Source organism: Sinohyriopsis cumingii, chromosome 4, assembly GCF_028554795.1.
Source record: "Sinohyriopsis cumingii isolate HCF-2022 chromosome 4, ASM2855479v2, whole genome shotgun sequence".
Classification (NCBI taxonomy): domain Eukaryota; kingdom Metazoa; phylum Mollusca; class Bivalvia; order Unionida; family Unionidae; genus Sinohyriopsis; species Sinohyriopsis cumingii.
The window spans coordinates 30866899-30894756 of record NC_142964.1 but is presented as its reverse complement, the minus strand read 5'-3'; the positions used below and the strand labels follow the sequence as shown (position 1 = coordinate 30894756).

At 37.0% G+C, this 27858-nt stretch overlaps 1 protein-coding gene across 5 annotated transcripts in view; it reads left to right on the top strand.

Moving 5' to 3' along the window:
* The window catches only part of LOC149800879 (uncharacterized), a 242737-nt gene that overhangs the window by 106595 nt on the left and 108284 nt on the right, over positions 1-27858 (top strand). For all 5 annotated transcript variants that reach the window (XM_089954901.1, XM_089954904.1, XM_089954902.1 and 2 more), the window contains 3 exons: positions 500-560; positions 12742-12882; positions 24141-24261. In XM_089954901.1, coding sequence (XP_089811027.1) covers positions 500-560; positions 12742-12882; positions 24141-24261 — 323 coding nt within the window. The remainder of the gene's footprint in view (positions 1-499; positions 561-12741; positions 12883-24140; positions 24262-27858) is intronic.

Sequence of the window (27858 nt, the reverse complement as noted above, 5' to 3'; positions counted from 1 at the left end):
TTTTAGCGTAGAAACCGCAATTGTTTATTATTTATCATGCTAGTTATCCCCCAGACAACTGAACACTATTTCCCGTATATGTTGTCATCAGGTAGATGAGGACGAGCTCCTGACATTATGTCTTCTAACTTTATACATTATAACATCATCCGATCTGCCACATATATCAATCTCCTTTATGAATGAAAATTATTCTATGGGAAATTTAGTAAAGAGCATATTTATTTGAATAATGTTCCTAATTGTAATTTTTAGAAATTTGTTGACTGAGGATATAATCAACATATTATTGTATATGTGTAGAATAATATTTTGCGTGGACGTATTGTTCTGGCCTTGCCGCCTCGCAGCGAGTTGGCCACCTTCCACAACAACCCGTCCATCTGAGATTAGACAGTGCACATACAATAACTTATGATGATTTATGTCTGACAATTGCTTGAAAGGTCCAAAAAGATTCCCTTTAAATGTTTATAAACTTTTCTTTTGATCTTTATAGGCAGATGACTTTCTTAACCTTCCAGTGGGAACAGAGGAAGAGGCGTTGGGCTTCGTTGGGGGTATGGAAGTTAATATACTTCATGAAGCAGTTTTTTTTTTTTATTCACAAGCAATAAAATATAAAAAATGAGCATATTTGAGAGTAGAAGACAAGACATTTTGCTAAGTTGTGTATATATCTACCAAGTATTTATTTTGTGAAGACAATCACAACTGAGAGATTTCTTGATAAGATGAACGAATGCCTGTAACTTATTGGTTTCCTTTGTTGCTCTTCTTTTGTTTTTTTATATAAATAAGACTTATCAACGGATTGTGTTACATGTATCTCTTCACCCCCATGATAGTCGTGACTTTAATGCTGAGATCTTTTAAAATAAATGATTGGAGCGACATTAATAATAATATCGTGGACAACACTCAATGATAAAAACAATTAGATTATATTTTGTTTCTCTTTCTCATTTGATAAATTTCTTATCAGTAGAAGCTGTATTATTAGTAGAAGATGTATTATTAGTAGAGCCGATAGGAGAAACGTCTACTGTAGTACGTTTTTATATAATAACTCTAATTTGTATTATTATTATTATTATTATTATTATTATTATTATTATTAAAGTAGAAACAAATAATATGCCTTTAAAACGTGATTCCAATCTAATTATACGCAAATAATCAGGCTATGCATATAAGACGGGACATGAGCGAACACGTTAAAGCTATAGAGCACAGAAAAGTAATGAAACGTGGTTGGGAAGATGCTATGTTACTATTTGTTCTTGTGCTTTATAAAACATTTATATAAAATACACAACACGCACTGATAGAGCCCAAAGCTATTTACCAACATGAAACGAGCGTAAACTTCGAGTACTTCAGCATATGCCTATCACATTATCTATATATATATATATATAGAGAGAGAGAGAGAGAGAGACAGACAGACAGACAGAGAGACAGACATAGACAGACAGACAGACGGACAGACAGAGACAGAGACAGAGATAGACAGAGATTCCAACCTTTCTGTACTAAGAAAAATACTGAAGAAAATCACACGAAAACATTAAAAAAAATAATTGGATCATGAGCAGGCCCATGCCTACCATCAGTTTCTTCATAGTTAGAAATGACTTTTCCTCATATGGATACACTCATCTGAAACCCTTATATTGGAAGGAAAGGAGGGTGGATACAAAGGGTTGGGAGATTATGAGAGTAGTTCAAACTAATAAAGTCATATCACTTGTACATTTTGTCGTTCATTGTTAGAACTCGATCGTTAATTCCATTGTATTCAGATACGAAAACATTTAAATGGATAACGAATAGCAAGGTTCGATATGCTTTATGCTTATGCTTATAGATAATAGTTATAATATATTATGAAAAATAGGTACACGTTATAAATTCATATAAAATTGATGAAATCATCATGATCCAAATATAATATTTTGAGAATGGTATTATGGAAAATCGATATATAATACGCATAATATTTAATTTATGAAGCTGTCATTGAGTCCCTTAACTTAACGTGGATGTTAAATATACATTTTGTTTGTATATTAAACGACATTTTATTTTACTCGCTTTTCAACAAGTCAAAATATTAACCCGTTGATGGTCTTTCGAATAATAATGTTTTATAATCTTAATATATCACGTAACTGGCAGCTAATTAAATTGTCATTGAGCGAGTTAGGCTTCTATTGATTATGTTTTTTCCATACTTGCCTGTTCCAGTTCGTAAGGAATGAGATTCAATGCAGCTCTATTTTGAAATCTTTCGGTACACTCAGGTATATGGCCAGAAAAGAAACATTTTCAAACTTAGTAAGCAAGTTATATTAAAACAAACATAGTATGTGTATTAATACATTTTTTGTTACAACTATGACACACTCCTGTAAAATTCTGCACCATTATTTAACGAGTCGTTAGCTTCGAAGTTACAAGTCTTCAATATTAAACAAGCTGTCGTTTTCCTGCATATTCATTTTTCTGAGTTTTCTTTTGTTAGTATTTAACTTGGGGCACATTTTCAACAAAATACATGCGACTTATTTAATGTGCGCCTTGATCCTTTGGAAACAATCCCCGGCATATAAAAACATAAACAAAGCAAAGTTATTAGTGCCAAGAATAATTTAAATTGATTCAAAATAAATATGAACAAGACTGAGAAGAGGGATCTTCCTGATTTCACGAGCATCATGTTCTTCAATATATCATATGATTTAAGTGACTGAAACACTTCTAGGGCAGATATCATTTAGATACTGGTGCCTTCGTGTACAAACTTAAACAATATATATTGTTTATTAAGTTTCTCGAATATCATTTCAAGGTCTGTTATTTTATAGCACATAGAGGATATATACATGTCGTGAGTAGAAACGAGTGACAAGACAAAAAGAAAATAGTCTGTTAAAATTATTTATAAGTTTACTGTTGAAGATACATGGTCACGTTGTTAGAGGTGGTTGAACACAAATTGGGTTAATTGTAATATCGCTCGAGTTGACCTCGAATTATATCGATATAGATAGAGTCAGAGTTTATAGATCCATACGGGAATCAGCACTTGTTTGTAGTTTTACGTGTCAGTGACACTAGAGGACCATATTTGAAATCCTATGTTGACTTGGGTATTGTTATAGGCCGTTTCCATGTTGAAAAATGTATAGAGCCGTATTGGAATTTTTTTTATACACGATCCTATACATACCTTTACAATCCAACGCACAATTCTAAAATCCAACAAAGGTTGTTTTCTTCTATTACAATCCAAACACACTTCACAATCCAGCGCACACTTTCCATTAAAATCCATCACAATCCTCGTACTAACCAGCAACCGCATTTTGATTACTATCCAAATATACACTACTACTATCCAACGAAAAGGCTAGGAGTGTTTATGCACACATATTATCCTTACATATGCACAAACATACTATCTCACACTAAGGTAGGAAGTGCTTTAAAGACACACTATTATACCCTCTTTCACATACTATGACAAGAGAATTTGTACATGGCTTGAAATCTTCGTATTTGTGGAGAAACAAAAAGATACACAGAAGATAGACACAGATAAAATATACACAAACATAATTTTTTGGCAAATATGATCACTATTTGTATCTTTTCTAGATATCTTTTCTAGATATCTGAAAAGATCTTTTGGGTTTTCTTACCAAATTTAGTTATTCCAATTGGCATCGCTTCAATGGTCTCCTTTTTCTTCAACTTAGTCTCACGGCAGGTTCGTAGTCTAATACCCGCTTCAGACACCCTTGCATCTCCACATACACTCTTCTCTTCCTTATCGTTGTGTCTGCGAGTATTCCGGGTAAAACAGCATGACCGAAACGATAGTTGAATACTCTACGTTAGTCTACATCTTGCATGAATGTCCTGAGAAAAAGTGACACCAAATGGAGAATGCTCTTGTACATACAGCTTAGGACCGAATCAAAACGGATCGAAATGTTTCACTAATCAAAATGTGTGTTGCATAATTCAGTTATAGCGTGGGGTCTCTCTTCCAATCGGAAGAGAGCGGACGTGTGACGTCACTTTTAATATATAGGCACACGAACAATTCATGTGCCATATCTATGGCTGATAACATGAAAATAATGTGCACCTGCTGAGAATATATCATATTCTCTGTGCGATAGTACCATGATTAAGGATACTACTATGGCTGTAGCCAGTATTCTTCTTCCAGAAGACGGTGACTTCAATTTAACTTGGGCTGATTTTCTGTCGTCTCCGCAATATCGTTTGCCTGCGGTGCTAGTACTTCTGTCACTTCCATCTCCATCATCACTGTTGGTAGATATTTTCTGAAAGAGACAGAAAAAAAGAACTGGAAAATTTTGTGTAGCAGCAAAAATAAGCAGAAGTATTTATTCAACAACAGCAATAAAGGAAAACAACGAAAAGCAGAGGAAGAGGATAGGAAAGGTTTTAACACTAAACAGAAGGAATGGAGTTAAAACAATATTTTTGAGTTTTGGTACGAGGCATTTAGGCGGATTGAAGGTAACTGAGACAAAATGTATCAGACCCATTCAGCTCATGTTAAGATACAGAGACCTTCACATGCCAAAATGTCTAAACCGTCCATCGCTGCTTTAACTCTCACTGCCACTGCGATTCCAGTTTTTACTACCACTACCAAAGCAGCCACACAGCAGCAGCAGCAGGTCTTCTGTTTATGACGAAAGCTCATCCTCCTGCTCGTTCACTTTTCTCTTAGGGCAATCTGAAGACCATATGTCCCTTTTCTTGACAATGATAACAGGAATCATTACCTTTGTCTCTCTTTTATCCCGTATTTCTCTTTAGTTTGAATTTGTGGACATTTTTAATCCTTCTGCTTCTCCTGCTTGTTCTCTTTTTTCATATGACGCTCTGAAGCCCAGTGTCCTTTCTCTTGGCAGTTAAAGATGGTATCTTGACTTTTATTTCGAGTGTAGTATCCCTTGGGCTTAATTGCAGTATACTTCAAATGACTCTCTGCAATGCTCTGACACGAAGGGATATCTGTGTTGACGCTTCCAACTTCTTCACAATCTGAAGGTTGAATGAATATATACTCATGTGACGAGAAGCGCTCTCTGTTTTGATTTCCAACCTTTCAATGTCTTCAAGATAGAAGTCACTCGAGATGACCATGAGTTGTGTACCAGACCTTTTAAATCTAACTTTGCTCTGAACAATTACTTCAGATCTTACTTGACATATTTTTGAAGCCAAGGGGCCGCTAGTTACTAACAGCGGACATGTTCTTTTATACGACCTATGACACACAGGAGTGTGTGCTTTTGGGGGTCTTGATTTCACTCCAGATCAAGTCAGCAACAAACAACATTTCCATTCTATAAAATCGGACCAACGTCGGGTGGAACGTCAGTTTGCAATAGCTGTTAAATAAAACGAACGTCATCTTGTATGCAGAATTTGACACGCTCTAGAAAACAACAGTTTGAGAGAAGTGATTCTTTACTATCAGAATGAAAGGATGGAACATAAAGAACCTGTAGAGATGTGCGATGAAAATGATTTTGATTCAGAACAAGAAGTAAAAAATAGTCATTATGTCAAGATGGCCTGAATAAGGCAACATTTAGTTCCATGTTTTGCTAGTGCCTTGCGAAAACGAATTGCAGGCCTGGCTAGAGACCATTGTCATCGATGCAAATTCGTTCATCCTTGTCAGAAACAACACGAAAAATCTTTCATGAGGAGTGAAGAAGAATCGTTGGCAGAGTATCTGGCAGTGGCATGGACTCCTATCTCGGATGAAAAGATTTTGAGAAAGTGGCATAAAGACTTGTGTGATCATTCCATACCTCCATTTACGTCTCTGGAGATCACACTCATCGACGCTCTCTTGCTACAGAGAAGAGAGACTACCCGTTGTTCATCGACTTACTTGACATAACCTTTTAAGGTAAAAGTGAAGTGTGACCTCATAATTCATCATTAGCTGTGAAAACAAGAATGGCTACATGGGCTCTTCATTACCTTCTGAATCACAGTTCGTACACAGTTTCTTGGAATCCTGTGGTGTCCGCAAAAGATGAACTACCCCATCGAAAACCTAAATATGTTCAAATCTTTGTCATCAACACAGCCGACATTCTTCGTCCAGGAACCCTCTGGGTAACCGATTACTTTCTCAACAATCACAGTGTAGAATATTTTGATTCTTAGGGATTACCCTTTCGTTGACTTTATGACAATAAATACTAAATCGATTAGATTCAATGATGGGAGGGGGCGTGATGTACAGGGATAAGAATAAATGGTGTGCGGACTATATTGTATTTTCTTCATCAACGCAGACTTGGATTTCCCTTAGAATATTTAGTGAGTAGTTTGGTAGTGAGTGCTATAGAAATGATGATAAAATAGAAGGATGGTTTTGTGAACAGTATGGCTATCTTATTTCCTTAGGTCAGAAATGAAGTGTCCAACGATGTCACGATAACAGCGCCTTAGATCATTGGAAGTCGTAGTCAGACCTGTAAATTCTTCCATCATTAATTTTTATATATTTGTAATCCTGTTTTGAATTAGAGAAGCTTTTTCTTATTATTAACAATGTTGGCTCTGAAATAAATTTTGTGTTGTCTTTTTTTTAATTTAAAACAAATTTATTGACATGCTCTTTCACATTTCTCTCTATAGATCTTGATCATGTTTTTCTTCACCTCCGCGTACTGAATAGAAGGTATTATTTTCGCCACATCCGTGCTTCTCCACTACAAAACGGCGTGTTCACCAGTGTTTCCATTCATTCAGTCGACGGAGAATATAGTAGGCAGCAACACATAAGCGGCAACATGGAGCCAGTGACGGAAATGATCCACGCTCTCGCCCTTAGTTCATTGAAAGCTCATGGCCTGACAATCGCTTAGTATTGAATATTGTGAGCTCAGGAACAGAGTGCTACCCTTGTAAAGAACACAAGAAAAAAAGGAGATCAAGACAAGAAGGAATACATAAACCGCCGAGTCAACCAAAGGAGACTACGAGTACATCCATCAACAAGGAACCCCTGTCTGCAAAATCTCCACATCCAGAGGAGTTACCATCGTCAGCACAACCTCCAATACCAACAATGACAAGAACTAAAACAGCCCAGCAGACGACCAAGGAAAGACGGGGAGAAGCGAGAGGAAAAAGAACACCATGGAGGAAACAGGAGGCGGTACACAAAAGCAATAGTAACAGAAAGAACAGCAACGAACAACATAACCACAACCCCAAGTTGCGGAACCCCCACATAACCATAAAGAAGACGACCTTAATGATGAGGCGGGATTCGAACTAATCCAAGAAGCCTTAGAATATATTCAAGAGGAAGCATGCAAACTGGGTCTTCTGGGGAGTAATCTTTTCAATGAAAAGAAGCCCGCAATACAACACGTAGAGGATCACGCAATGCTAATGCGAGGGTATAAAGAAGGAACGAGCGTCAAAGCAAAATGTCCCAAGGCAACTAATGATGTTAGATTCATGGGAAAGACCTATACAGTTTATCCACTTATACTGGCATCATTATTAAGCTTCAGATTAGTTGGGAATCACGGATTAAATGACCTAGATAGCAATAAATGTTGGCCCTCGAAGATCTAACTAAGATGAGAATTGCTAACGTACTCGATCCAAACGGAACCAATGATCGACTAAGACTAGTTTGTCAAACCTGAGCGTTACTGCACGATCTTCGAACTGGATTAACAGCTTAAAAGCCCGTTTAAGGTCTCTTACCAATTGCCATTACCACAAGATGTTTTATTTTGGCTTGAAAACTCGAATCGATAGAACTCTACAATACATACAAGGTCCTTTATCCCCCTCTCAAAAATCAGAACTCCAATATTCTCTATCTGGTCTGCCAAAAGTATTTGGTCACCTAGACCTATAATTTATTTCGTATTAGGACTTTAATACATCATGTACATACATTTGTATACACATGCACCTAAATTTCTCAATTTTGAAATAGGACATTATTAACTGCTAAGTCAGTACGACACCTATTGGCGTTTCAGCTAACGTTCCGGTCGATGTTTGCAGCCCCAGCTGAGCAGTTTCTCACGCTTCCATTCTCGGACAACCAAAAACGAATGCGTGGACCGATTCTCATTAGTCTAGTAACCAAACGCCCTGAAGAGCGTGTACGCACGGAACCGGGGTAGAGTCTTGAGTGATGTATGAATCCCCACCGAGCGTCTTAAGCAAAATACAGAGACTTTATCTTGATGAGTGCGTGTGTGTTATCAATTCCCACTCATCTCAAATTCTAACATTGTTGCCTGGGGCTTCATTGCCCGAAACTCGACACAACTAACCAGCATACTTTGTGTGCATCAATGCGCGAGGCATGAGGCTCTTTCTCCTCCCTCACTATCAAGTAATTATCACACATTGTTGGACTAAACATGTAGCACATGCCCTACGGGCTCAGCTGGCTATAAATCAAGTTTTATTGATTGAGTGTTTCCAGTCATCAATTAAGAGAGGAAGAAGCAACACGTAGTATTAATTAAGCAGCTGGAGATCGAATCAATTATTCTTACCTGCGTAAGAATAATTGATTCGATCTCCAGCTACTTAATACTACGTGTTGCCTGCGCCCTGGATGCAATCAAAATCTTAGGCCTTAACACACATATCGAATATGGTCTTAACATAGAATCAGTTTGATGTTTACGGGCCCAGGCAAAAAGAACTACATTTCTGCATATTTGCGACGAAGAATTCAACAACGAGAGAGACAGCCCCCCCCCCCCCAGACGACAGGAAAAGGTAGGAGAAATGGAGGCAAGACAGAGAAATCGTTCCTGCATAGCGTAGACTCGACCGATGCCGTGTGCTCCTCCCGCTACATCCAAGTCATCAACACCTCCATGCCCAACAACAAAAACAATTGCACTTAGAGTCAAGTTGTGGAAGGGACCCCCGCAAGACAGCAAGGGGCAAGGCCGGGGAGGGAAGACGAAGAGAAGAAAGAAGAAACCAACAGAAAAGAGGACCAAGAGTTGAACAGGAATAAAGAGGCCGATACAGAAAACCCCTACTTCAACAGTCACGTGCAACAGCAGCGCCACAGTCGGAGAGCACAAATCAATGGACTCCGACAAAATAGACTGCATTAAGTCCAACGGAGACGAAGAAGACTACAGCTAAGCAACCGCCTCCGTCTACATCCAAGCAAATGGTATAAACATATCTACGCGACCAAACAATGGCAGTGGGACTAGGTGGGCTGTGAGAGGACAGGAAAGGAGTACGTCATCACATTGAAAACTTAAGGGCTAACAAAAGTGCTTAATTGCATAAGGGTTCTCATTTTAGCTCGAAAACCATTTTCGATAAAACCTCAAAGACTACACAACCAAGATCTTTTCATCAACCGGTCGAAAAGATTACCTGAATATTATCCAGTTAAGACCACACAAATAATTGGTGATACAGACCAACTATTGGCTTATCGTCTTTTCTGAACATATATCTTCACTAAGTCATTAAGTTCTAACATAGCATAACACAGAATAGGATAATTCATAACCTGTTAGCGTAATCTTAATTGCAATAAGTGACATAAACACAATTGGTGATAAGGAATAGCCCTAAATTAAATACCTGGGAAGAATTGGAAGTATAGAACATCTAATTTTCCCCTGACGCTCGGGGACTCAAGCCGGGCTTCTTTCCATCATCCAAACATGCTAGAAGTATGCGGTGCATACCCTAAGTCGTCCAATTGGGACTTCCCATTTGAATAGGTCGAATTCTACAAACAATAATGTGCAGTGTACACAATTTTCTAATCCCCCAAAGTGCGTGCTTGCAAGCGGCAGGTGCGTAAACTCGTCCAGCGGTGGCTACCGTTTTCCACTCGACGAATAATTAAGAAATAGGTGCATACAAGCCAAATGGCCATACACGACCTTAATCCATGAACAAATGAATAGTATTTCCAACCATCACTGACTCTTAAAAATGAACGTGATCGCTAAATTGAGTTAAGCCATGGTTCACATATACTGGATCAGGTAGCACCTGATACAGAGCGGAACGGATAGAAAGAACGTTATCTTAAAATAATGTCGCAGGACTTGGTATAAGATGTCCTGTGCGAAGAAATCATTAAAGCAAAAATGAAGACTGGGAGGAGAGACAGACAGCGGCAGAGATAGCAACAGCTACAGCAGCAACAATAACTACAACAAGAAGTAGAATACACAACTGAGACGGAGGATTTCTCGTTCTCCGCTGAAATTTGACCTGTGCTGTTGTGAGGCCGATGGTAAAACGTGATCGTCGTCATAGACAAAAGCCATGACCACTTACCAAAACAGGGCCAGACAGATTTCTATAAAAGAAAGGTACTAATTAATTTACCCAAGAAATTGCGTTTGTTTTTGTCTGTATCCCCAAACAATCAAAATGTGAAGCCCGATCCCTTATAAATTGTGTATGTCTATAAGCCTTTCCTTACCTTGTGTACACCAATGGAAACAAAATTAGACAAAACTTGTTTCTTTTGTATCGAAGCAATATGTGCTCCATTTTTATTATATGTGATAATTATTGTATGTATAAGGGAAAGGTTTTTTCTTTCAATTCCGTGCTTGAAACATATAAATCGGCGAGTTCAGCAGTTTTACAATTCATCGTTGACCGTCTGAAAAAGAAGAACGACAGAATACTGTCACTATCGTGCAACGTTCAGCATTTTCTGAGTCGGAAGGAGGAGAAAGAGTGCAACCACTGCAAGAGGCACATGAAGAAGGAAATCACCCCTCTGACAATTGATAAAGAGTTCATCAGAGAGGTGATGGATGAAGACATGCGGAAGATCAAATAGGCGTGGTGGATAAGAGAAGGGTCGAGGAGCAGGAGAAGAGACAACGGGACTATCAGCACATCAAAACCAATTTGACCCAGATCTAGCGGAGGATAACTAAGAGAAAGAGGCCGTCGGACCTTGTTCTATGTCTTTCTTTTCCACCAAGATACCGTGGAAGATTCTTAGAATGGAATAACCTGAGGGCAAAGATGTGCAGCCTACGTTGTCCGACCCATAAAATGTAATCACTGCTGAAGGAGTGGTATTATAAACTCAACGGCCTATTTCAGGGTCACCCAGATCGCTAGAAAACATATGTATTAATATCATGTGCCAAATATTTGTGTTTGTGTGCTTGTTTACGTAAGTCTATGTCTTTACCCACAAAAAACTAAAACTTTAAACCTCTTTACATATTCGTTTTTGATAGTATATGTGTGGGTATGCTATAGTATTTGTGTGTGGATATAATAGTGTGTCTGTAAACACTTCCTACCTTTCTTTGTATTGGCAGTATGTCTGTCTTTCTTTTACTTCCTACCCCTCTTGTACGATAACGTCTATGAATGAACGTATAGTGTACGTGCGTAAACACCCTTACACATTGCGTGTATCTCTTGGATAGTATTCAACAAAAGCGGGTGCTGGATAGTGTGGTAGATGTTAGATTGTAATCAAACACATGTTGCTGGATGGTGGGATGTATTGTTTGGAGTGTAATCAACAAGTGGGTGCTGGATAGTGAGGTTTGTGTTTGGATAGTAAACGTGTGTATTGGATTGAAGATAAAAAAATTAACATTGCATTTCCAAATCGACTCCATACACTTTTCAACATTGAAAAAGCATATAACAATTCCTAAGTTAAAACAGGATCCCCTGTTTTGCTCTGTAGTGTCATTTCCATGTAAACCTACGGGATAATGCTGACTCCCGTGTTTTTCTATAAACTTTGGCTCTATATCGTAATATTTTGAGGACAGCTTGAGCAATGTTACGATGTAAAGAAAACCAATGTCAACCACATGTAACAAATACCTTCATTGTTAAACCTATTGAACCGAGGATTTCCCTTTTGGCTCTACAGTGGTACATAAAGTAAACCTAATATCTAATGTGCACATGTATGGCTTTATCATGTCAATATCCTGTTCTAACTTACACACACAGAATACAAATACATTTCTACACACATTGTGCAAGCATTAGAAGGAAAAGAACATAACATAAAAGGACATTTATTGCATCCAGATCATTTAAAGTGACATGTCAGGTTTATGCCTTTGCTGCAATAGACTGTGTCATAACAACAGTATCAAATATATCTCGCTAGTCATGATCGTTATTCTTGCATGATCAATTACTACATAATTTGCAAACACATTCGTGTATGATTGTTTGTTACCCTGACATGATTAGATTAGTTAATTTGTACAAACATGATATAATATTTACTTAAACAAGTTCTTAACAAAGAGAAACCTTTACGCAAACAGTTCGTGCAATTCCGATGTTTGGATATTGCAGACCTATATAAAAGTCTCACGTGTCAACCCAAGAAATATCAGCCAAGTCAGGAAAGAATAATGAATAGCGTCCTCCACCAGTATAGTTATTTTACGCTTATTATTTCAATGCTCGGGTAGAAACTAGTTACAACTATTTTTTTTTCTTTTTTCTTTTTTTCAAGGCTATGAGTGTTAATATGGATTATGATGTTTCTTTCAGTTTGTCCATGATGGACGCCAACATTTGCGTTGGCCTTATTTAATATAGATTGTTTTAGATTGAACTTTTTAATGCTCATTCACTTAGAAGGTATTTAAGACAAGTAATTCTGATAATATTTTTCAGAACCAATGAGGACTAGTGACCCTCCCATGATAACAAGACAACATAACGATATGATACAAAATGAGTTGAGTCTTGGTGATGTGATCACATTTTCCCAGAATTCCCACAAAGATTTTGCAGTGTGCGTTGATGTCGAAAATGGTATGGTGTTCAGAGGTCATTTATTTATTGCCTATCCAAAACTATCCCCTGTTTTGTTTTTTTTTGTAATTCAGTCCCTTTTATACAATTTAATTAAATTCTTTAAGTATCACATGCTTATCGAAAATTATTTAGTCCAAATACTTTTAATATAAGAGCATAGTAAATTAAACTAAAAAAGTAAACATTATTTGCAATGAATTGTTAAAATAAACGATGTTACACCAGTGAAAATACTAGAAAATGTCATTTATTGAATGTGCTTGCTTCCAATATGAAATATCACATATTCTTTTAAATAAACTATGGATTAATGTTCCAAACATATTTTCCAACCACATATGTGCCATGTGCAACCCATTTATTTCAAAAGTAATGAAAATACTTCAGTTTTATTCCATGTCCCTCATACAAAACAAACTCTTAAGCTTCACATACTATAAGCACATTTTAGATTCACTATATATTTTAGTTCTCCTGGTCATAGACCACTGGAGCTTATGAGATGGTCTTTTGTCCGTCGTCCATCGTCTGTCTTTCGTCTGTCGTCCGTCTGTCCGTTCGCAAGTTTGTTATCACCACTCATGCTAAACTGCTTGGGGGATTATCAACAAACTGCATACACATTTATCCCACGGTGTAGCTGGATCTAAATGAAACTTTTGCTCCTCGGATTTCCCTTATGGCCGCGAAAGCTGCCATCTTGAAAATTGTATCTATACTCTTGTTAAATGGATGAACATATCAATAGCGGTTTTCTCTGAAATAGGTCTTTTGATAACTTAGCTTGTTCTAAATGAAAATGATACCAATCCTACGTCCAATATGGCATCCACATCAGCCATCTTAAAAATCTTGTTATCGCTAATCCTCCTACATTGATCGTCATGTCAACGTGTGCTTTTCACTGAAAAACTTTTCTGATACTTAACAGGTCCTAAACAAATGGTGCCAACCTGCATCCAATATAGCCGTCAGGACAGCCATTTCGAAAATCTTGTTATCACAGTTTCACCTGAACAGGAAGTCATACTGGGTTTTCTCTATGATGTCCACTTGGTTTAAAATGAAAACTACCGATCAGACGTTCAATATGGCCGTCACACAGTGGTAATATTGAAAATCTTGCCATCATTAATCCTCGTGAATAGATGGTTGTGGCTACACGAGGTTTTCAATACAAACTTTCTTATGATATCTAGCGGGCCCTAAACGAAAATGGTACCGACATGGTTTCAGAAATGGCCGCCATAGCAGCTATCTTGAAACTATCGTTATGGCTCTTCTTCGTGAATGAAAAATTATATTTGCACAGGTTTTCCTCAAAAGATTTATTATGGTATTTAGTTGGATATAAATAAAAATAGTATGAGGTCATATATGGCTGCAACAGAGGCTATATTGAAACATCGTGAAATCACTACTCTTGAACTGTTGAAAATCTTTAATTTACTACTCCTCTTGAAAGTAAAGTCATACTGACATGCTGTTTTCACCAGATGACTTTTTATGATGTCTAGTTATTTCACAATGAATATGACGCCAATCTGATGTTTAATGTGGCCATCACGCAAACCGCAATACACAATTGAACCATAAACTCTAGCCTATTTAAGTCCAAACTCCACAAAACATATTATATAAGAGAACACAAGAAAGACCTGTTTAAATAAGCAGCACCTCGGTTGCCATCACCATTATCTCCAAGGCGGCATGGTTTGTAGCTGCATGTAGTTATATGCAGTCTTTGGCTTGTCTTACTAATAATTTTCAAACAAGCATGCTTTAGGTGGATCTGCTAGGTTTCTAACTATGATCGTAAGAATGTTTACAAACGTTTATTGGAGTAAGTTTTGAAAAACGATCGTGACCCCCCACCCATCCCTATGAGCAGGGCAGGTGGCCCCGCATTTTTCCCCGGCGGCATGAGTTACGATCGCTTGTGGTAATGTGTAGTTGTTGGTGTTTCTGGCTAACAATTTCTTTTCTACAGGTTTCTTACTGTTATCCCGGGAACATTCACATGCACACGGCGAACGAGAAAACACGCATGCGTCAGTGATAAATAATTAATTAAAAAATATATTATTATTATTATTATTATTATTATTATTATTATTATTATTATTGAACATGACTTGGCTTTTTATGTGGGCAACCATGCGTGTGAACGAGTATTGATGGACGATGATTGTGTTCATAAAAGTGTTGGCCCCCTCCCATGCAAACAATGTAGTATCGGTGTGGTATTGTTTAAAGCGTGTGATGATCGCAACTACGATGCAAACTCTGGAACGAATCCTCCAAACTGCATTCGAGTGTGAATCAACCGTGATGTATATTTAAAAAAAAGAGAAATATCCAGTCACGTGTGTATAATTATGACAACCAAAGCCGAGTATTACAAGCCTGTGATGGCCTCGCTGACAAACGGCTATATAAGTTATGTCGATGTAGTTGTGGCATCAAAGTCTTGCTTCACTGAGTATGTTGAATTTAACACATGGATGACACTTCCCATTTGTCTTAAAGAAGTGGTTAAACTTTGGAAAACTATCATCGACACTCAACAATGACGAGAGCGGGAATATGATAGTCAAGAACTAACAAGGATGACGGTGATCACTTTGAAACCGTTGTGGAAAGATACTGATTTTAGTACCGCATGCCATGCAATTCGTGAGTATCATAGATTGACTGGTGGGAAATATCAGGAAAGCTGTTCAAAGACGCTATTGGACATGGAATATCTTATGAATATCTATAACGAGCAGAAACTAGAGAAGTAGACAGTAGCTTCTCCACAGTGGCGCGACAAGCAGTAATTTGTTATTAGATCCCTCTCTCTCTCTCTCTCTCACACACACACACACACAGATATATATATATATATATATATATATATATATATATATATATATATATATATATATATATATATCGTGGTGGCAGCAGAGCGACAGAGCAGTACACGCTCCATAAGTGAAACAAATTATCACTTCAATGGAATCGTCTCCCGCTGAAACCCTCTCCCACTGGTCACAATCTAACTTGCAATTTGTTAATCTTCGTGGGGCAATCAACTGGATAATCCTCACAGAGGTACCACAGCAAAAATCCTAAATCGAACATGCTGTTGAACCGCGATTTGATCATGACTCGTCAGTTTCATATGTGGTTAAATTTTCACGAAATTTGTCAGCGTTGCACGAATATATTTGTTATGCCAAATATGAGTTTCCCATTTATGGTGACCTCCATGTTTTTACAACGTGGTATGAATAGCAACCAGATGCACAAAAAAGACCAGACATAGATATTACGCCCTATCTTAGGATCCCGTGCGCACATCATCAATGACTCAATCATAGATGACACAAGTGTGCGTGGAAATATCAAGCACTTGTCTGACCAAACTCATCTACACAGGACTGAATTTATCAAGCGAGACGACGTTAACGACACGTGAGTGATCCTAAACAAGATGGACGCCGGCATCACGTAGTTGTATTATCAAAAATATCGCTGACTGGTGTGTTGACTGGTTTTGATAAAAGTTACTACGAAAACGCATAACTGGTCACCGCAGTGGTATATGGAATATATGTGATGAGTGACCCAAATCTTGATGCGTTATTGTCTGTACGCAACGGCGTGATGCAGATCACATGGACATGGATTGATTGAATAACGACGTGCAAAGATTTCTTTGTGGCAAAAGCAGGTTCGAGCCTATGGTGATAAACTCGCAAACGTTGCTGTATTGGAATGTTTAATCACGTTTCCGAACGTCTTCAAGATGACAACGAGATATATTTTACATCAATCTCGCAGATACTAACACTGCAGCGTTGTTGGTCTTAACGCAGATGCTTGGACGCCCAACTTGCAATTTCCGGTGTTTATCGCACGATCACTGGTGTAACTGAAAATAATCCAGCATTGCTTTGGCTATTTGGTGACTAATCTCTTTCGGACATGATCGACCAGTATGTGCTACCAAATAATCAAGCTCATACATGAATCTAGCTCATACATGAATCTATCTCCAACAAGAATAATCACGAGAAACTTTTCATGTTCCTCAGCCAGCCAAGTGAGTGAATCTATTCGCAATCGAATGGCAATGTTCACCACGTGTAATGCTATCTTTGGCAACGGGACCCATACTCTAATAACATTAAAAGACAATACAATGGCAAGTTGATGCACACAGTTCTGTGACACTGATGTAGTTCAGAGTATGTTAGTTAAATGACAGCATTGGTAACGTTATGCAACTCCTGGTGGGATGACAAGTTAGAGTGTATTAAGCAAAGGAAATAAATATGGTAGATGACGTTTTACTTGAGTATTCATGTGCATTATCTCAATATGTGTAAACAACGTAGTTTCTTGTTTAAAACCATTTTTAGGCATAAGAAAGATATTAATTTCAAAGTCAGTACGAAACACTTGTCAGTCACAAAATAACCCTGCCATGTTATGTAAAAATGTTTAAGCATGTAATAACTTAAACGAGAAACAGTTCTCATGTTACTTCTTTTCAGTGGATCGATTAGTTTACAAATTTACTTGCTGTGGATGTGGAATTTACTTTGCACGATGGTACAGAAAGCAACACTGAAATAATTCAAAATAATTGAAATATTTTAAATAATGATCCAATAACTGCAGACGAATTTCTATACAGTATCTAAATTATTGTTTTAGTGAATTTGAGCGGACCTGAAGGTCTGATACTTAAGATATACAAAGAAACGTGCAACCTTTTAACTGATTTATTAAGATGTTTGACTCTGGAGTATTTCCTGGGTGTGGTGGAAAACAAAATGTATCCATAACATGAGAAAGGCTCAGTTCATGATTCCAACCAATAACAGAGGTATTTTGCTTTTAAATGTATCGCAATAGTCTTGTTTGTAACAACATTATTAATTCTTCTGCAGATTCCAAAAATAACACCATATCAGCCAAATACAAAATGCAAAACAAGGATGTCTGGTCTATAATTAATCTGGAGTCTCCACTGCCAGTCATGCTCTAGAAAGGTCTTTAGAAAAGAAAATAAGTATTGAGATTGCAGACTCTACTCGCATAACTCCAATAATGAAATTAATAAAATCAGAATGGTTACCATCATATAGCACACAGCCAAAACAGGGAACGTAGAACAGCCACTTTTTATATCGCTACCGAATAATTTATTGCATATTCAAAGACACGTGACTTTACATAAGTGTAATAAACAGTTTTAAATAAGTTGGAAGTTTTATTCACTGATATCATTCTATAGCAGACTCATCAGTGTACATGTATGTGCTCGTTGTGAATTGTAGTAAATTATCGCTCTCGATAGAGTTCGTTTTCTTTTCTCGTTCTATTGTCAAAATTTGCAAAGGAAAAGACGCTTGCCGAGTTTACTTTTAATGAAATATGTATACAGCAAGTGGTATATCAAAAATACTGCATACATACTATGCATATATTTTACTTATATCTCATACAAATACACATACGTGGATTTTTAAAACAGCTAAGACTGGAAACATGTAACTGTGTATTGACGGAATGAAAGAACTCGGCACACCCCTGGCCAGTATGTCCACTACAAAATAGAGTCCTATACCTTTTGTGGCTAATCCCGATAGCAGTCATTATTAACCTCGTTCAAAAGGCAAATATGTGTATGTCATATATATTTATCAGATGGTACGTCTGTCATTTAAATCAGATTTCATATAGTCTGTATCTTTTCTTAAAAGCTTAAACCTAACACTGTATAGCTATACAAGAAGTAATACATATATTTTAAAAAATAGACTGATCTTTGTTACCGAGTCGTAGAATTATTTTGTAAACGAGAAAAATAATTAGGTGTTATGAAGTTATCTGGAAGGGTATTAAAGTTAAAGCAACCATGGAGAACGTTTAAAAAGTGACCATCACCTTGAGGGTAAATTGACTGTGATATGTGAGGTAACATTAAGTTATTGAAGACAAGTGTGCCATGACTCCCTGTACATCCATGACAGATGTAAATTATAAATCGGAATAAAATAAAAATATTGACCTGTGATCTTTCCATGAAGATAGGACCCCGAATATGTTATGCAGCACATCTTCGAGTGTCAATAGATAATTATTTCAAGTTGTAGCCATTGTGTTATCCCTTAGCTCTTAAGTTATTTGTGCCGAAGGCAAAATGTGACTGAAACGCCAATTCCGATCTATGCCCTGGTCGTGAAGATAGGACCTTTAGTTGGATAAATGATATATATTATGCTGATGATGAGATAAACGTAGAAAATTTCATCCGTACATCTTAAAACAACTGTACCATTATAGTACGCAAAGGAAAATGTGACAAAAACCCTCTCTAAATATTGACATCTGGCTTTGACCTTAAATATAGGACCACCATTGTTATACACGAACATCATCTATTAATGACATATAAGTGTAATTAATTACAGCCTTTCCTTAAAGCTATATGAATTAGTAAGTTTCTACTAGGCCTTCAAGAATTTTGCTGCGGTCAGGATCGTCATGATCAGTTAGTGCGGCAGCTTCTGAACAGTTCCAAATCACTTTCACAAGTTCCGTTGCTGCAGAGTCATTCATTTTTAACGAGTGTACCGATTTCGCCAAGTACATTAACTAATTAAATCAACATTAGGATTACTCTATGCTATCACCAAATGCCCAAATGCAGTACTTATGAAGGACGAAAAACGTATTTCTGCCTTGATATTAAAAGAGAACGGGAATCAACTCTTACAAGTCAATTCCCCTTTGTACTCGCTAGGTGGAAAAAGGTATAACAACTTACGCTTAATGAGTTATATATATATATATATATATATATATATATATATATATATATATATATATATATATATATATATATGTGTGTGTGTGTGTGTGTGTGTGTGTGTGTTGTATGTACTTGCTTCTTTCTCTTATTCATTACAGAGATGACAACCAACTGCAATGAAGTATGATTTCTGATCGTGGAAGATGAATGTGTCTGGAATGTACAGTTGTTCGTAATGTTACAAAACTATATTAAGTTTCTATTATTTTTTTGAGAATTTAGCTGCATCCGGTGTCTTCGTTAATCAATGCGACAGCTTCTAGAAAGTTCCAAATCACTTTCGAAAGTGCTGTCACTGCAGCATCATTAATTTTTTAACAAGAGTACCTAGTGGCCCAGTTTATTCATCCAATACATTATCTTGTTACAGTAACATAAGGTTTACTCTCTCCAATCATCGAATGCATTCTTCCTGAATGATGAAATATTAATTTCTGTCTATATATTCATTATGTGCACTTTGTTCAGGAATTAATGGTCAAATGTTTCTGACAAGCATCTCAAGAGCCCCCAAAATAAACACGTTCCATACATCTGAGAAAGAATTTTTAAACATACACCAGTTGATTAGTCTAATAAGCGATGTTGTGATGCCCTGTCCGCCTGCTACAAATATACACCAGCCCCCAAGGCACATAAACAGGGCCAAAGACGATTTAAATCAAGCATTGGAATCGCGTGTTATCATGATGACTCAAAGGTTTTTACTATCGATATGTTGACAAGAAGAATTGCCCATTATATATTGCTATCCAACTGGGGTAAGTCTAGGACCACGCCAATGAGGCCTCACATCTCGCAATTAGGACCATGCCTATGAAGCTTGACAGATTGCAATCAAATATCACCCCGCCTATGAGGAACAAGGGTTTACATTCAAACTTGTCCTCCGCACGTGAGGCGTGAGCGTGTCAAATATAATTTACCTCGTCTATGCATAAAAATATTATGAAACAAGCCGGACGTGGAGGTTTGCAATTTGGCCAATACGGCTGGACGAACCACCCAAGATGCAAGGGGTGATGTATATGTTTGCATTAAGACTTCAACGGCCGACTAACCATCCGGCAGGACCGCTGTGCATATATCGTCTGTCGTACGCCGTTCTGACCTCTATTCAACCGCTCAGTCCGTAAAAACGAGCTATTTACGTTTACAGTAGTCAGGAATCTATTATCTCGGACTGCTGGCCACCCTCCGGTGTTTCGACAGTACCGGTGACTTACGCTAAACAGACCGCACAGCAAGCAGGATGGCCGACCGACCGGTAGACCATTCTCATGAAAATTCATAGCGAGAAAGCATTACTTATTGAGTCGTCCAACCGAGTCAAATCCTTCGCACCGTGCCGGTATTTTATAATGCTATCACTGCTGATGGTATATTCAATGGGGAAAATGATGATTCATGCTGATGATACTTCATCAAAATGGAAGTCTGTTTCACTGGACTCAGGGTGTAGATGAGGAGAACAATCCCCAAGTTGATGAAGGGGCAAAACGGAAATGCCTGAACATACCAGTCGGACAGTGGTACGGACGGAATGTATTTCAAGGCAGTGATAGAGAAAATTTATAGGATATTGTCTCCGTCCGAATGCCCTCCTCCACCTTCAATTATTTCTACCTACAAGGTGCAGGCCTTTGTCAATGTAGACACTGATGAAGACAGTTCGTCATTCAAATTTTTCACAATTGTTAACGAGTGCAAAAATGACTGAGCGTCTCTTGTAGCATACACGATCCCAGTAACGCAAGATCTTACGTTATGGTGACTCAGTTGCCGGCAACATTCTCCACCCATTAGTGAAAGGCCACATACTTAGATTTTGTATCGAAATGTATCTAGTCTAAATGTTGTTTAAGTGCATAGACTAATCTTTAACGCCACGTCAGAGTTAGTCAAGAACTTTCTGTTGAATTTCTCTCTACTTTGAGCATTCGACGAGACAAAATAAAAGGACTGAAAATGGCAATAATTGAGTTCAATAATTCAAAAACTGAAAAAATCACTACCTCTGTTAATATCTTGTCAGATTCAACTGGTTTGCATTATGTCAAACCCAGAGAGAATCGGCCAATCTATTACGTTTGATAAATTTAAGCATTACTAAGTTTTCTCTGCACGTAGTCTATGTAATCCTGTCGCCTAGTGCGTGAAAGGTTAACTCTTGAATTCCAAAATTCCTTCTGACCACATAGTTTGATAATGCGATTCCAGCGATTGCGCAGTTAGTCAGTTCATTAGGCAATTGCAATACGCGGCCAGTTGATTAGATAAGCACACAGTAGAACAACAATGCATGAACATTCACAATAATTGCTACAAAGACAATGTATGGCTCGTTGCTGCTGCGTTGCTTTAATGACTCCGATCGAGGAGGAGGGTCTTAGCCCTTATGAAGTAATTGCTAAGATATGATGGATCCTCGTCGGCTCCCTACATATAAAGAAACAATTCAGTCAAAATCAAACACGTTCCGATATCCCATCCTTGCTGCCCAATATTTACGCTGTAAAATACTTTAGTCACTGCGTTTTCACAGGCGCAAAGAGAAACTTGACGGAGATTGTAGATTAATGCAAAGCTGACTAACACTATATTTTAGATACAAATTTAAATGAGCAAACCTTCTTTATTTCTCAACAAATATATAGGAAATGTTTATTATATACTTATCTTACATACTAGATGATATTGGTGTAATTGTCAAATGACACAAATATGACCCTTATGATATGGTATGCTATTAAAGAGTCGACATGGCTATCTTTTCTCTGGCGATATGATAATTAAACAACTGAGGGACAGTATTAATAAACACCATTTGGATTGTAGGTAGTAAGAACAAAGAATGTGAAAGATTTGTCTCCAAATATTCATAATTTGAAAATCGATTTTATTACTAAGAGAATAATACATGTATTACAGATGCAAGGGACACTGAAGCTGACGTTATAAAATTTCTTAGTATTTCGGGCTCGTCTAAGCCTATACCATTGGGAAATTACCTCCCTAGGAGATGTTGAATAAATTCCTCATCTGACATTTTATGAATGAAAACACCTAGACAAAGGTCACAGTTATTTCTATGTCTAACATTTTGCTATTTGTCGCACAATGCTTTGATAGCAAAAAATGCATGAATTATTACTTCTGTATAAGAATAGCTGCGATACATAGAGACGTGTACGATATTAATTGGAACAGCGACCAGAACGTTTGCAAAGGGTGTAATTAGCTGCAATTATTTTATTCTTTTTCAAGTCTGCCATAAACTAGAGGATTTTATAAAAGCATGAACATTTATCTGTTATAGGACATGTCAGTATGGCACAAGTTTGTAAAGCGCCCGTTTTCATACTTTTGAGTAGCATCTTTTAATGTGTTTCCATTATAATTATCCTGGAAATATATTGTCTCTAACATCACTTTCAATAAAATCATAAATATTATATTTCTGCAAAATGCTACATTTAAGATGAATACAACCTTTCCGTTCTGAAACATCTTTCCTGCAAAGATATATGTATAACCTGAATAAAACTATGCTTTAACGTGTTACATTGTCTGGAAGATGGCATACAAGTTTAGTTTCCTTTTATCAGTTTCGATACAGTTCCCTTTACCCTGACTAATCTTCCGCTCATTTCTGCTCGAGTGGTTTGAGGAAATACTTGTATAATTTTGGTGCAATTGTGCTGCATTCTAATATTCACCTAACTTTCATAGCCACAAAGGGGCTGATGGTATCACAGTTGTTTTATATAACTTGACGTGGGTAAGAGGACTGGCTCTAACAGAATAAATTGATTTTCTGCCTTTACATCAAGCCCTGTATAATTTTGTCAAATATTTCATATTTGGACATTCTAGCTTAAAGTACAAACACTGGATTGAAAAAAAGAATTTCCATATATATATATATATATATATATATATATATATATATATATATATATATATATATATATATATAATAATAATAATAATAAAAGGGGATTCCACCTAAAACTTTAATTTGGATATTTGGATACTACATTCAACGTGGTATTGTTTCTTATTCTTTTAAAGATCATTAGGTTTTACTTGTTACAGATATGAAAAAATGCATAGCGATTCCAATGTATCTATAGATGTGAGTACAATTCGTACAACTTTAAAAGTGCAATCGTTTAGTTTATAGTAACTGATTAAAGCTAGCTCAGCTGTTTATCTTTTGTCAACCGAAAACATATGATATGAAAATTGGCACAGGAAATCATTTTATTTTTCAGAAGAAAAACCTTATTGTTCCTGTCTCACTTCGCTTACACTTTTAACAGTATGTACGCATTTAAGACCAAAACATTTAAACAGTGGATCTGTATGTTGCGTTTAGGTGTTGCAAGTCTTATCTGGTGGAGCGAAGATCCTGAGTTTCCTATACAGACTGGTCGGTTTCAACAAATTGCTGGGAATAGGAAGGCGATGATATACACTGATCGTGTTAATTTGGGAGGGTAAGCTATTATTGTAAATATCACAATTTTAATATTAGTGAAAAACTTTACTGATTTACAGTGACGTCATCGATGATTCATTATAACTATACATCATTACTTTATCTAACATTTCAGGTTAAATGTGTAAAATAAATGTTTTCGGAAATTATCTTCTTTGGAAACAACAAGCAGTACTCTGAATTATGTTCAGGTATATGATATATGTTTAAATTGTTTATGTCAAAAACACGCATGTCATTGTAATTTTAATTTAGAATAATTGTAAGTAAAAGCTTTATCTGCAATTGTATAAGGCTGTAATTTCATATGATTTGGCTTTGCATCTGTAATATTGTTTCTTACCGAGACTGATTAATTGCCAAATAATGTAAGAAAACAGATTTACGTATATTTTATATATTCAATTAGTTTCTGGCACAATGTCTAGTCTGCTAATTCGAGTATGATATTAAATGATAAGTGATTGGTTTTTCAACCCAAAATTATTTTAATGCTTGGTCTTAGTACACATTTATATATATTATAGACATAACATGTTTCAACCGGTTCGACAAGGTGTCATTTATTGTTCAGACAGTATTAGCGAGATTTACGCTGAAATAATACTGTACTCTACTCAGTGGCGTAATTATCTCACCACGGGCCTCACAGCAAACTTATTGTACCGCCCCCCCCCCACTGTGACTTAATTTTTGCCTGCTAGGGCCGGAACCCCAGGACGGCCGTACCCCACAGCGCCGCTGTACCTGCTACCACTGCAGTTACACCTCTAAGTCTACTGCATTTTAATATCATATTATCCCTTAGGCCGTGAAAGCTAGTTAAATAAACGACACAAGCTAGAATTACTTTAATTTTCATGTCTTACATGTGTACACACAGCAACACTCTTGTAAATGCGTCATATGTAAGTTATCTGGCTTTCATAATATATTATTCTGAATCATTTTGAGTGGAAAAAGCACAAATATGCATTTATATAATAAGATAACTATGACATAAATATCATAATCATAATGGTCATAGCGGGAACCTAGAGAAAAGGATTTCCTATTGGAACATTGAAGGCTATTTTACTTACTAAATGCAAACGCTGTATATAAATTTTTAAAAGGATTAGAGGTAAAAAAATCTTTTTCGTACTCTCTAATGGAAGTAAATTAAAATTTCTGCAGATTTCTGGTAAAATCTAAACCCGACTTAAAACATGAATTTCACAAACATCAAACGTTGAGTCAAAATTGGTTGGTGATGAACCAAATTTCATGCTTGTATTCAAGTCTACGTCTTACTAAACAAAGACGCAAAGTACATATGACTGAAATACATATTTACGAAGAGTTTGCAAGGGCATCGTAACAAATTGCTTTGATTTGGTTACTGTAACCTTAACATGGACATTAAAACCGACGGTACGTGTTAGCCGTAAAACCAGATCTCTCACAAAAACAAGCTTTGGTGAACCGACTTCTTTTAGAACAGGCCCACCTGGGCTGTTTTTAGGGTCTGTTTCTAGATTCGGGGTCTTGTAAAAATGCTGAGATTTTTAGTTAGAAAACGCCGATCCGAGCCTTTTATCTACCACAGACATTTCAACTGGGTGATGTCTCCGGGAGCAGCAGGGGGATCAACCGACCTTTTATAAAAACCAAACCTTCTGAAGGCCAAGTCCGCGTAGGTTAAAATATAGTAGCAGCTGGGGAGTGGTGTCAAGTGTGTTATAAAATAATTGACTTGTCATTGATCCACAGCACAATGAATTGCATTTTAAAACAAAGTTGTAATCGGTAATTAGTATTTCTAGAAAGATATAATACAATTGCTCTCGCAAGTCACTTGGTTGACGGTTTGGTGTAGTACATTGACATTGACAGTTGATGTGTAATTAAATCGTTGTTTTAATAATAATAATAATAATAATAATAATAATAATAATAATAATAATAGTAATGAATGATTCTGCACTCACGATGGAATCTCGCACAGGTAAACTAACTTTAAGAACAGAGACAATTAAGAAATATCTTCCAGTCCATTATTCTGTCAAACAGCAACCACATCAGCGTCCGGAGAGCTCAACTGGAAGTTACAGAATGTACAAAGCAGTTATTTAAACCAATTGTCGAACCAACTAAAAACAATGTTACACCAACTGAGACAATACAAAAAACTCTTGAGACATTACCTGTTGATATTGCTGGTATTCTTCAACCGGCGCAACCACCACCCCATCAACCTGCTCATCCACATCCCGACGTTCTACTGCCGCCACCACCAAATGTTAAAACTAATATAAAAGAGAGATTTACTGCGGAATGTATTGCAGCTATCAAGGATAAAGACTAAATACTTGATATTGCCGAGTTTAGATACAGTTGTAGAAATCAATATGTAAAACTCGATTATGCTTACAGTCTAAAATCTGCCGAGTGGGTCCAAGATGTATATCGCTTTGCTAGTAATACTCAGCAAGTCAGAAGGGAAGACAATGGTTTTGAAATCTTAAACAAATAAGTATAGGAACATGCTGTACAAATAAAACTGGAAAGGGAAATAAACGAAGAAATGAAGCGTCACTTGAAAATGCAGTAGAAGTAAGGAGAAAAGCAGGCGTCAAAACTAGATCTGAAACTAAGAAGGAAAAAGGTAAAGCTGCATCAAAGGCGCTATAACAACGCGTTCTGGAACCACAGCCATATTTGCATCACGAAATACCACCTGAAGAAACAATCGAAGAGGGACTGACTCGTGATGTGCTAGCAGATTGTGGTCGTAAAAGGTAATGTGGTAATGTAATCCCTGAATTGCTTGTGATTCACGATAAACTGTGCTACAATAACGTCCTAGCTGATGTTGATCGACTAGAAATTCTGATTGGCGGAAGACGAGCAGGCAATAATTTCCCCGAATTCATCAATGAAGCAACTGCGATATGTCAGCATTTATTCCCCTGTGGCGTCATGGACAGACACGTCTATCAGGCACTTATCGATGAAATTATTGATGATCACTACTGTGCTTAACGATGACACAATTAGATCGGTGATAACAAAATAACATGATTATACACAATGCCCTGCATAGGCAAGTAATGGTCAGGTTTATATATTCAAGATTACCAGTATATAAAGTCCTCTACGGAGATGGGATTGGTGATGTTGTTAAAGGTGTATTGAAAAGGATAGCCCCAAAAGCGATCCCGATTGCAAAACAATTAGGATTGAGAGCCATCGGCGTTCTTGATGATAAACTTATTGGCAATGTTAGCGAAATCGCAGCTAAAATTTTCTCAGCGGTCAAGGACAGGCTAAACTCGCGCGATTAATACGACAAAAACCGCAGCCGCAGCCAGTAAAATTGCCCAGCACTGAAGTGATTTCATCAAGTGTCAGTAAAGTAATAAATCAAGCTGCAAATGAATGCATAAACTAATTAGATGGTGTATTCTCATAGACAAAACAACAATCCACCGAGAGAGAGAGAGAACAAAAATATAACCACAAGTCTAATAGTTGGAAATCGACAGGCTCGACGTCGTTTTAGACAATAATAAATATAATAAAACGTTCAAGCGTGTATCTGATCACGCATTTG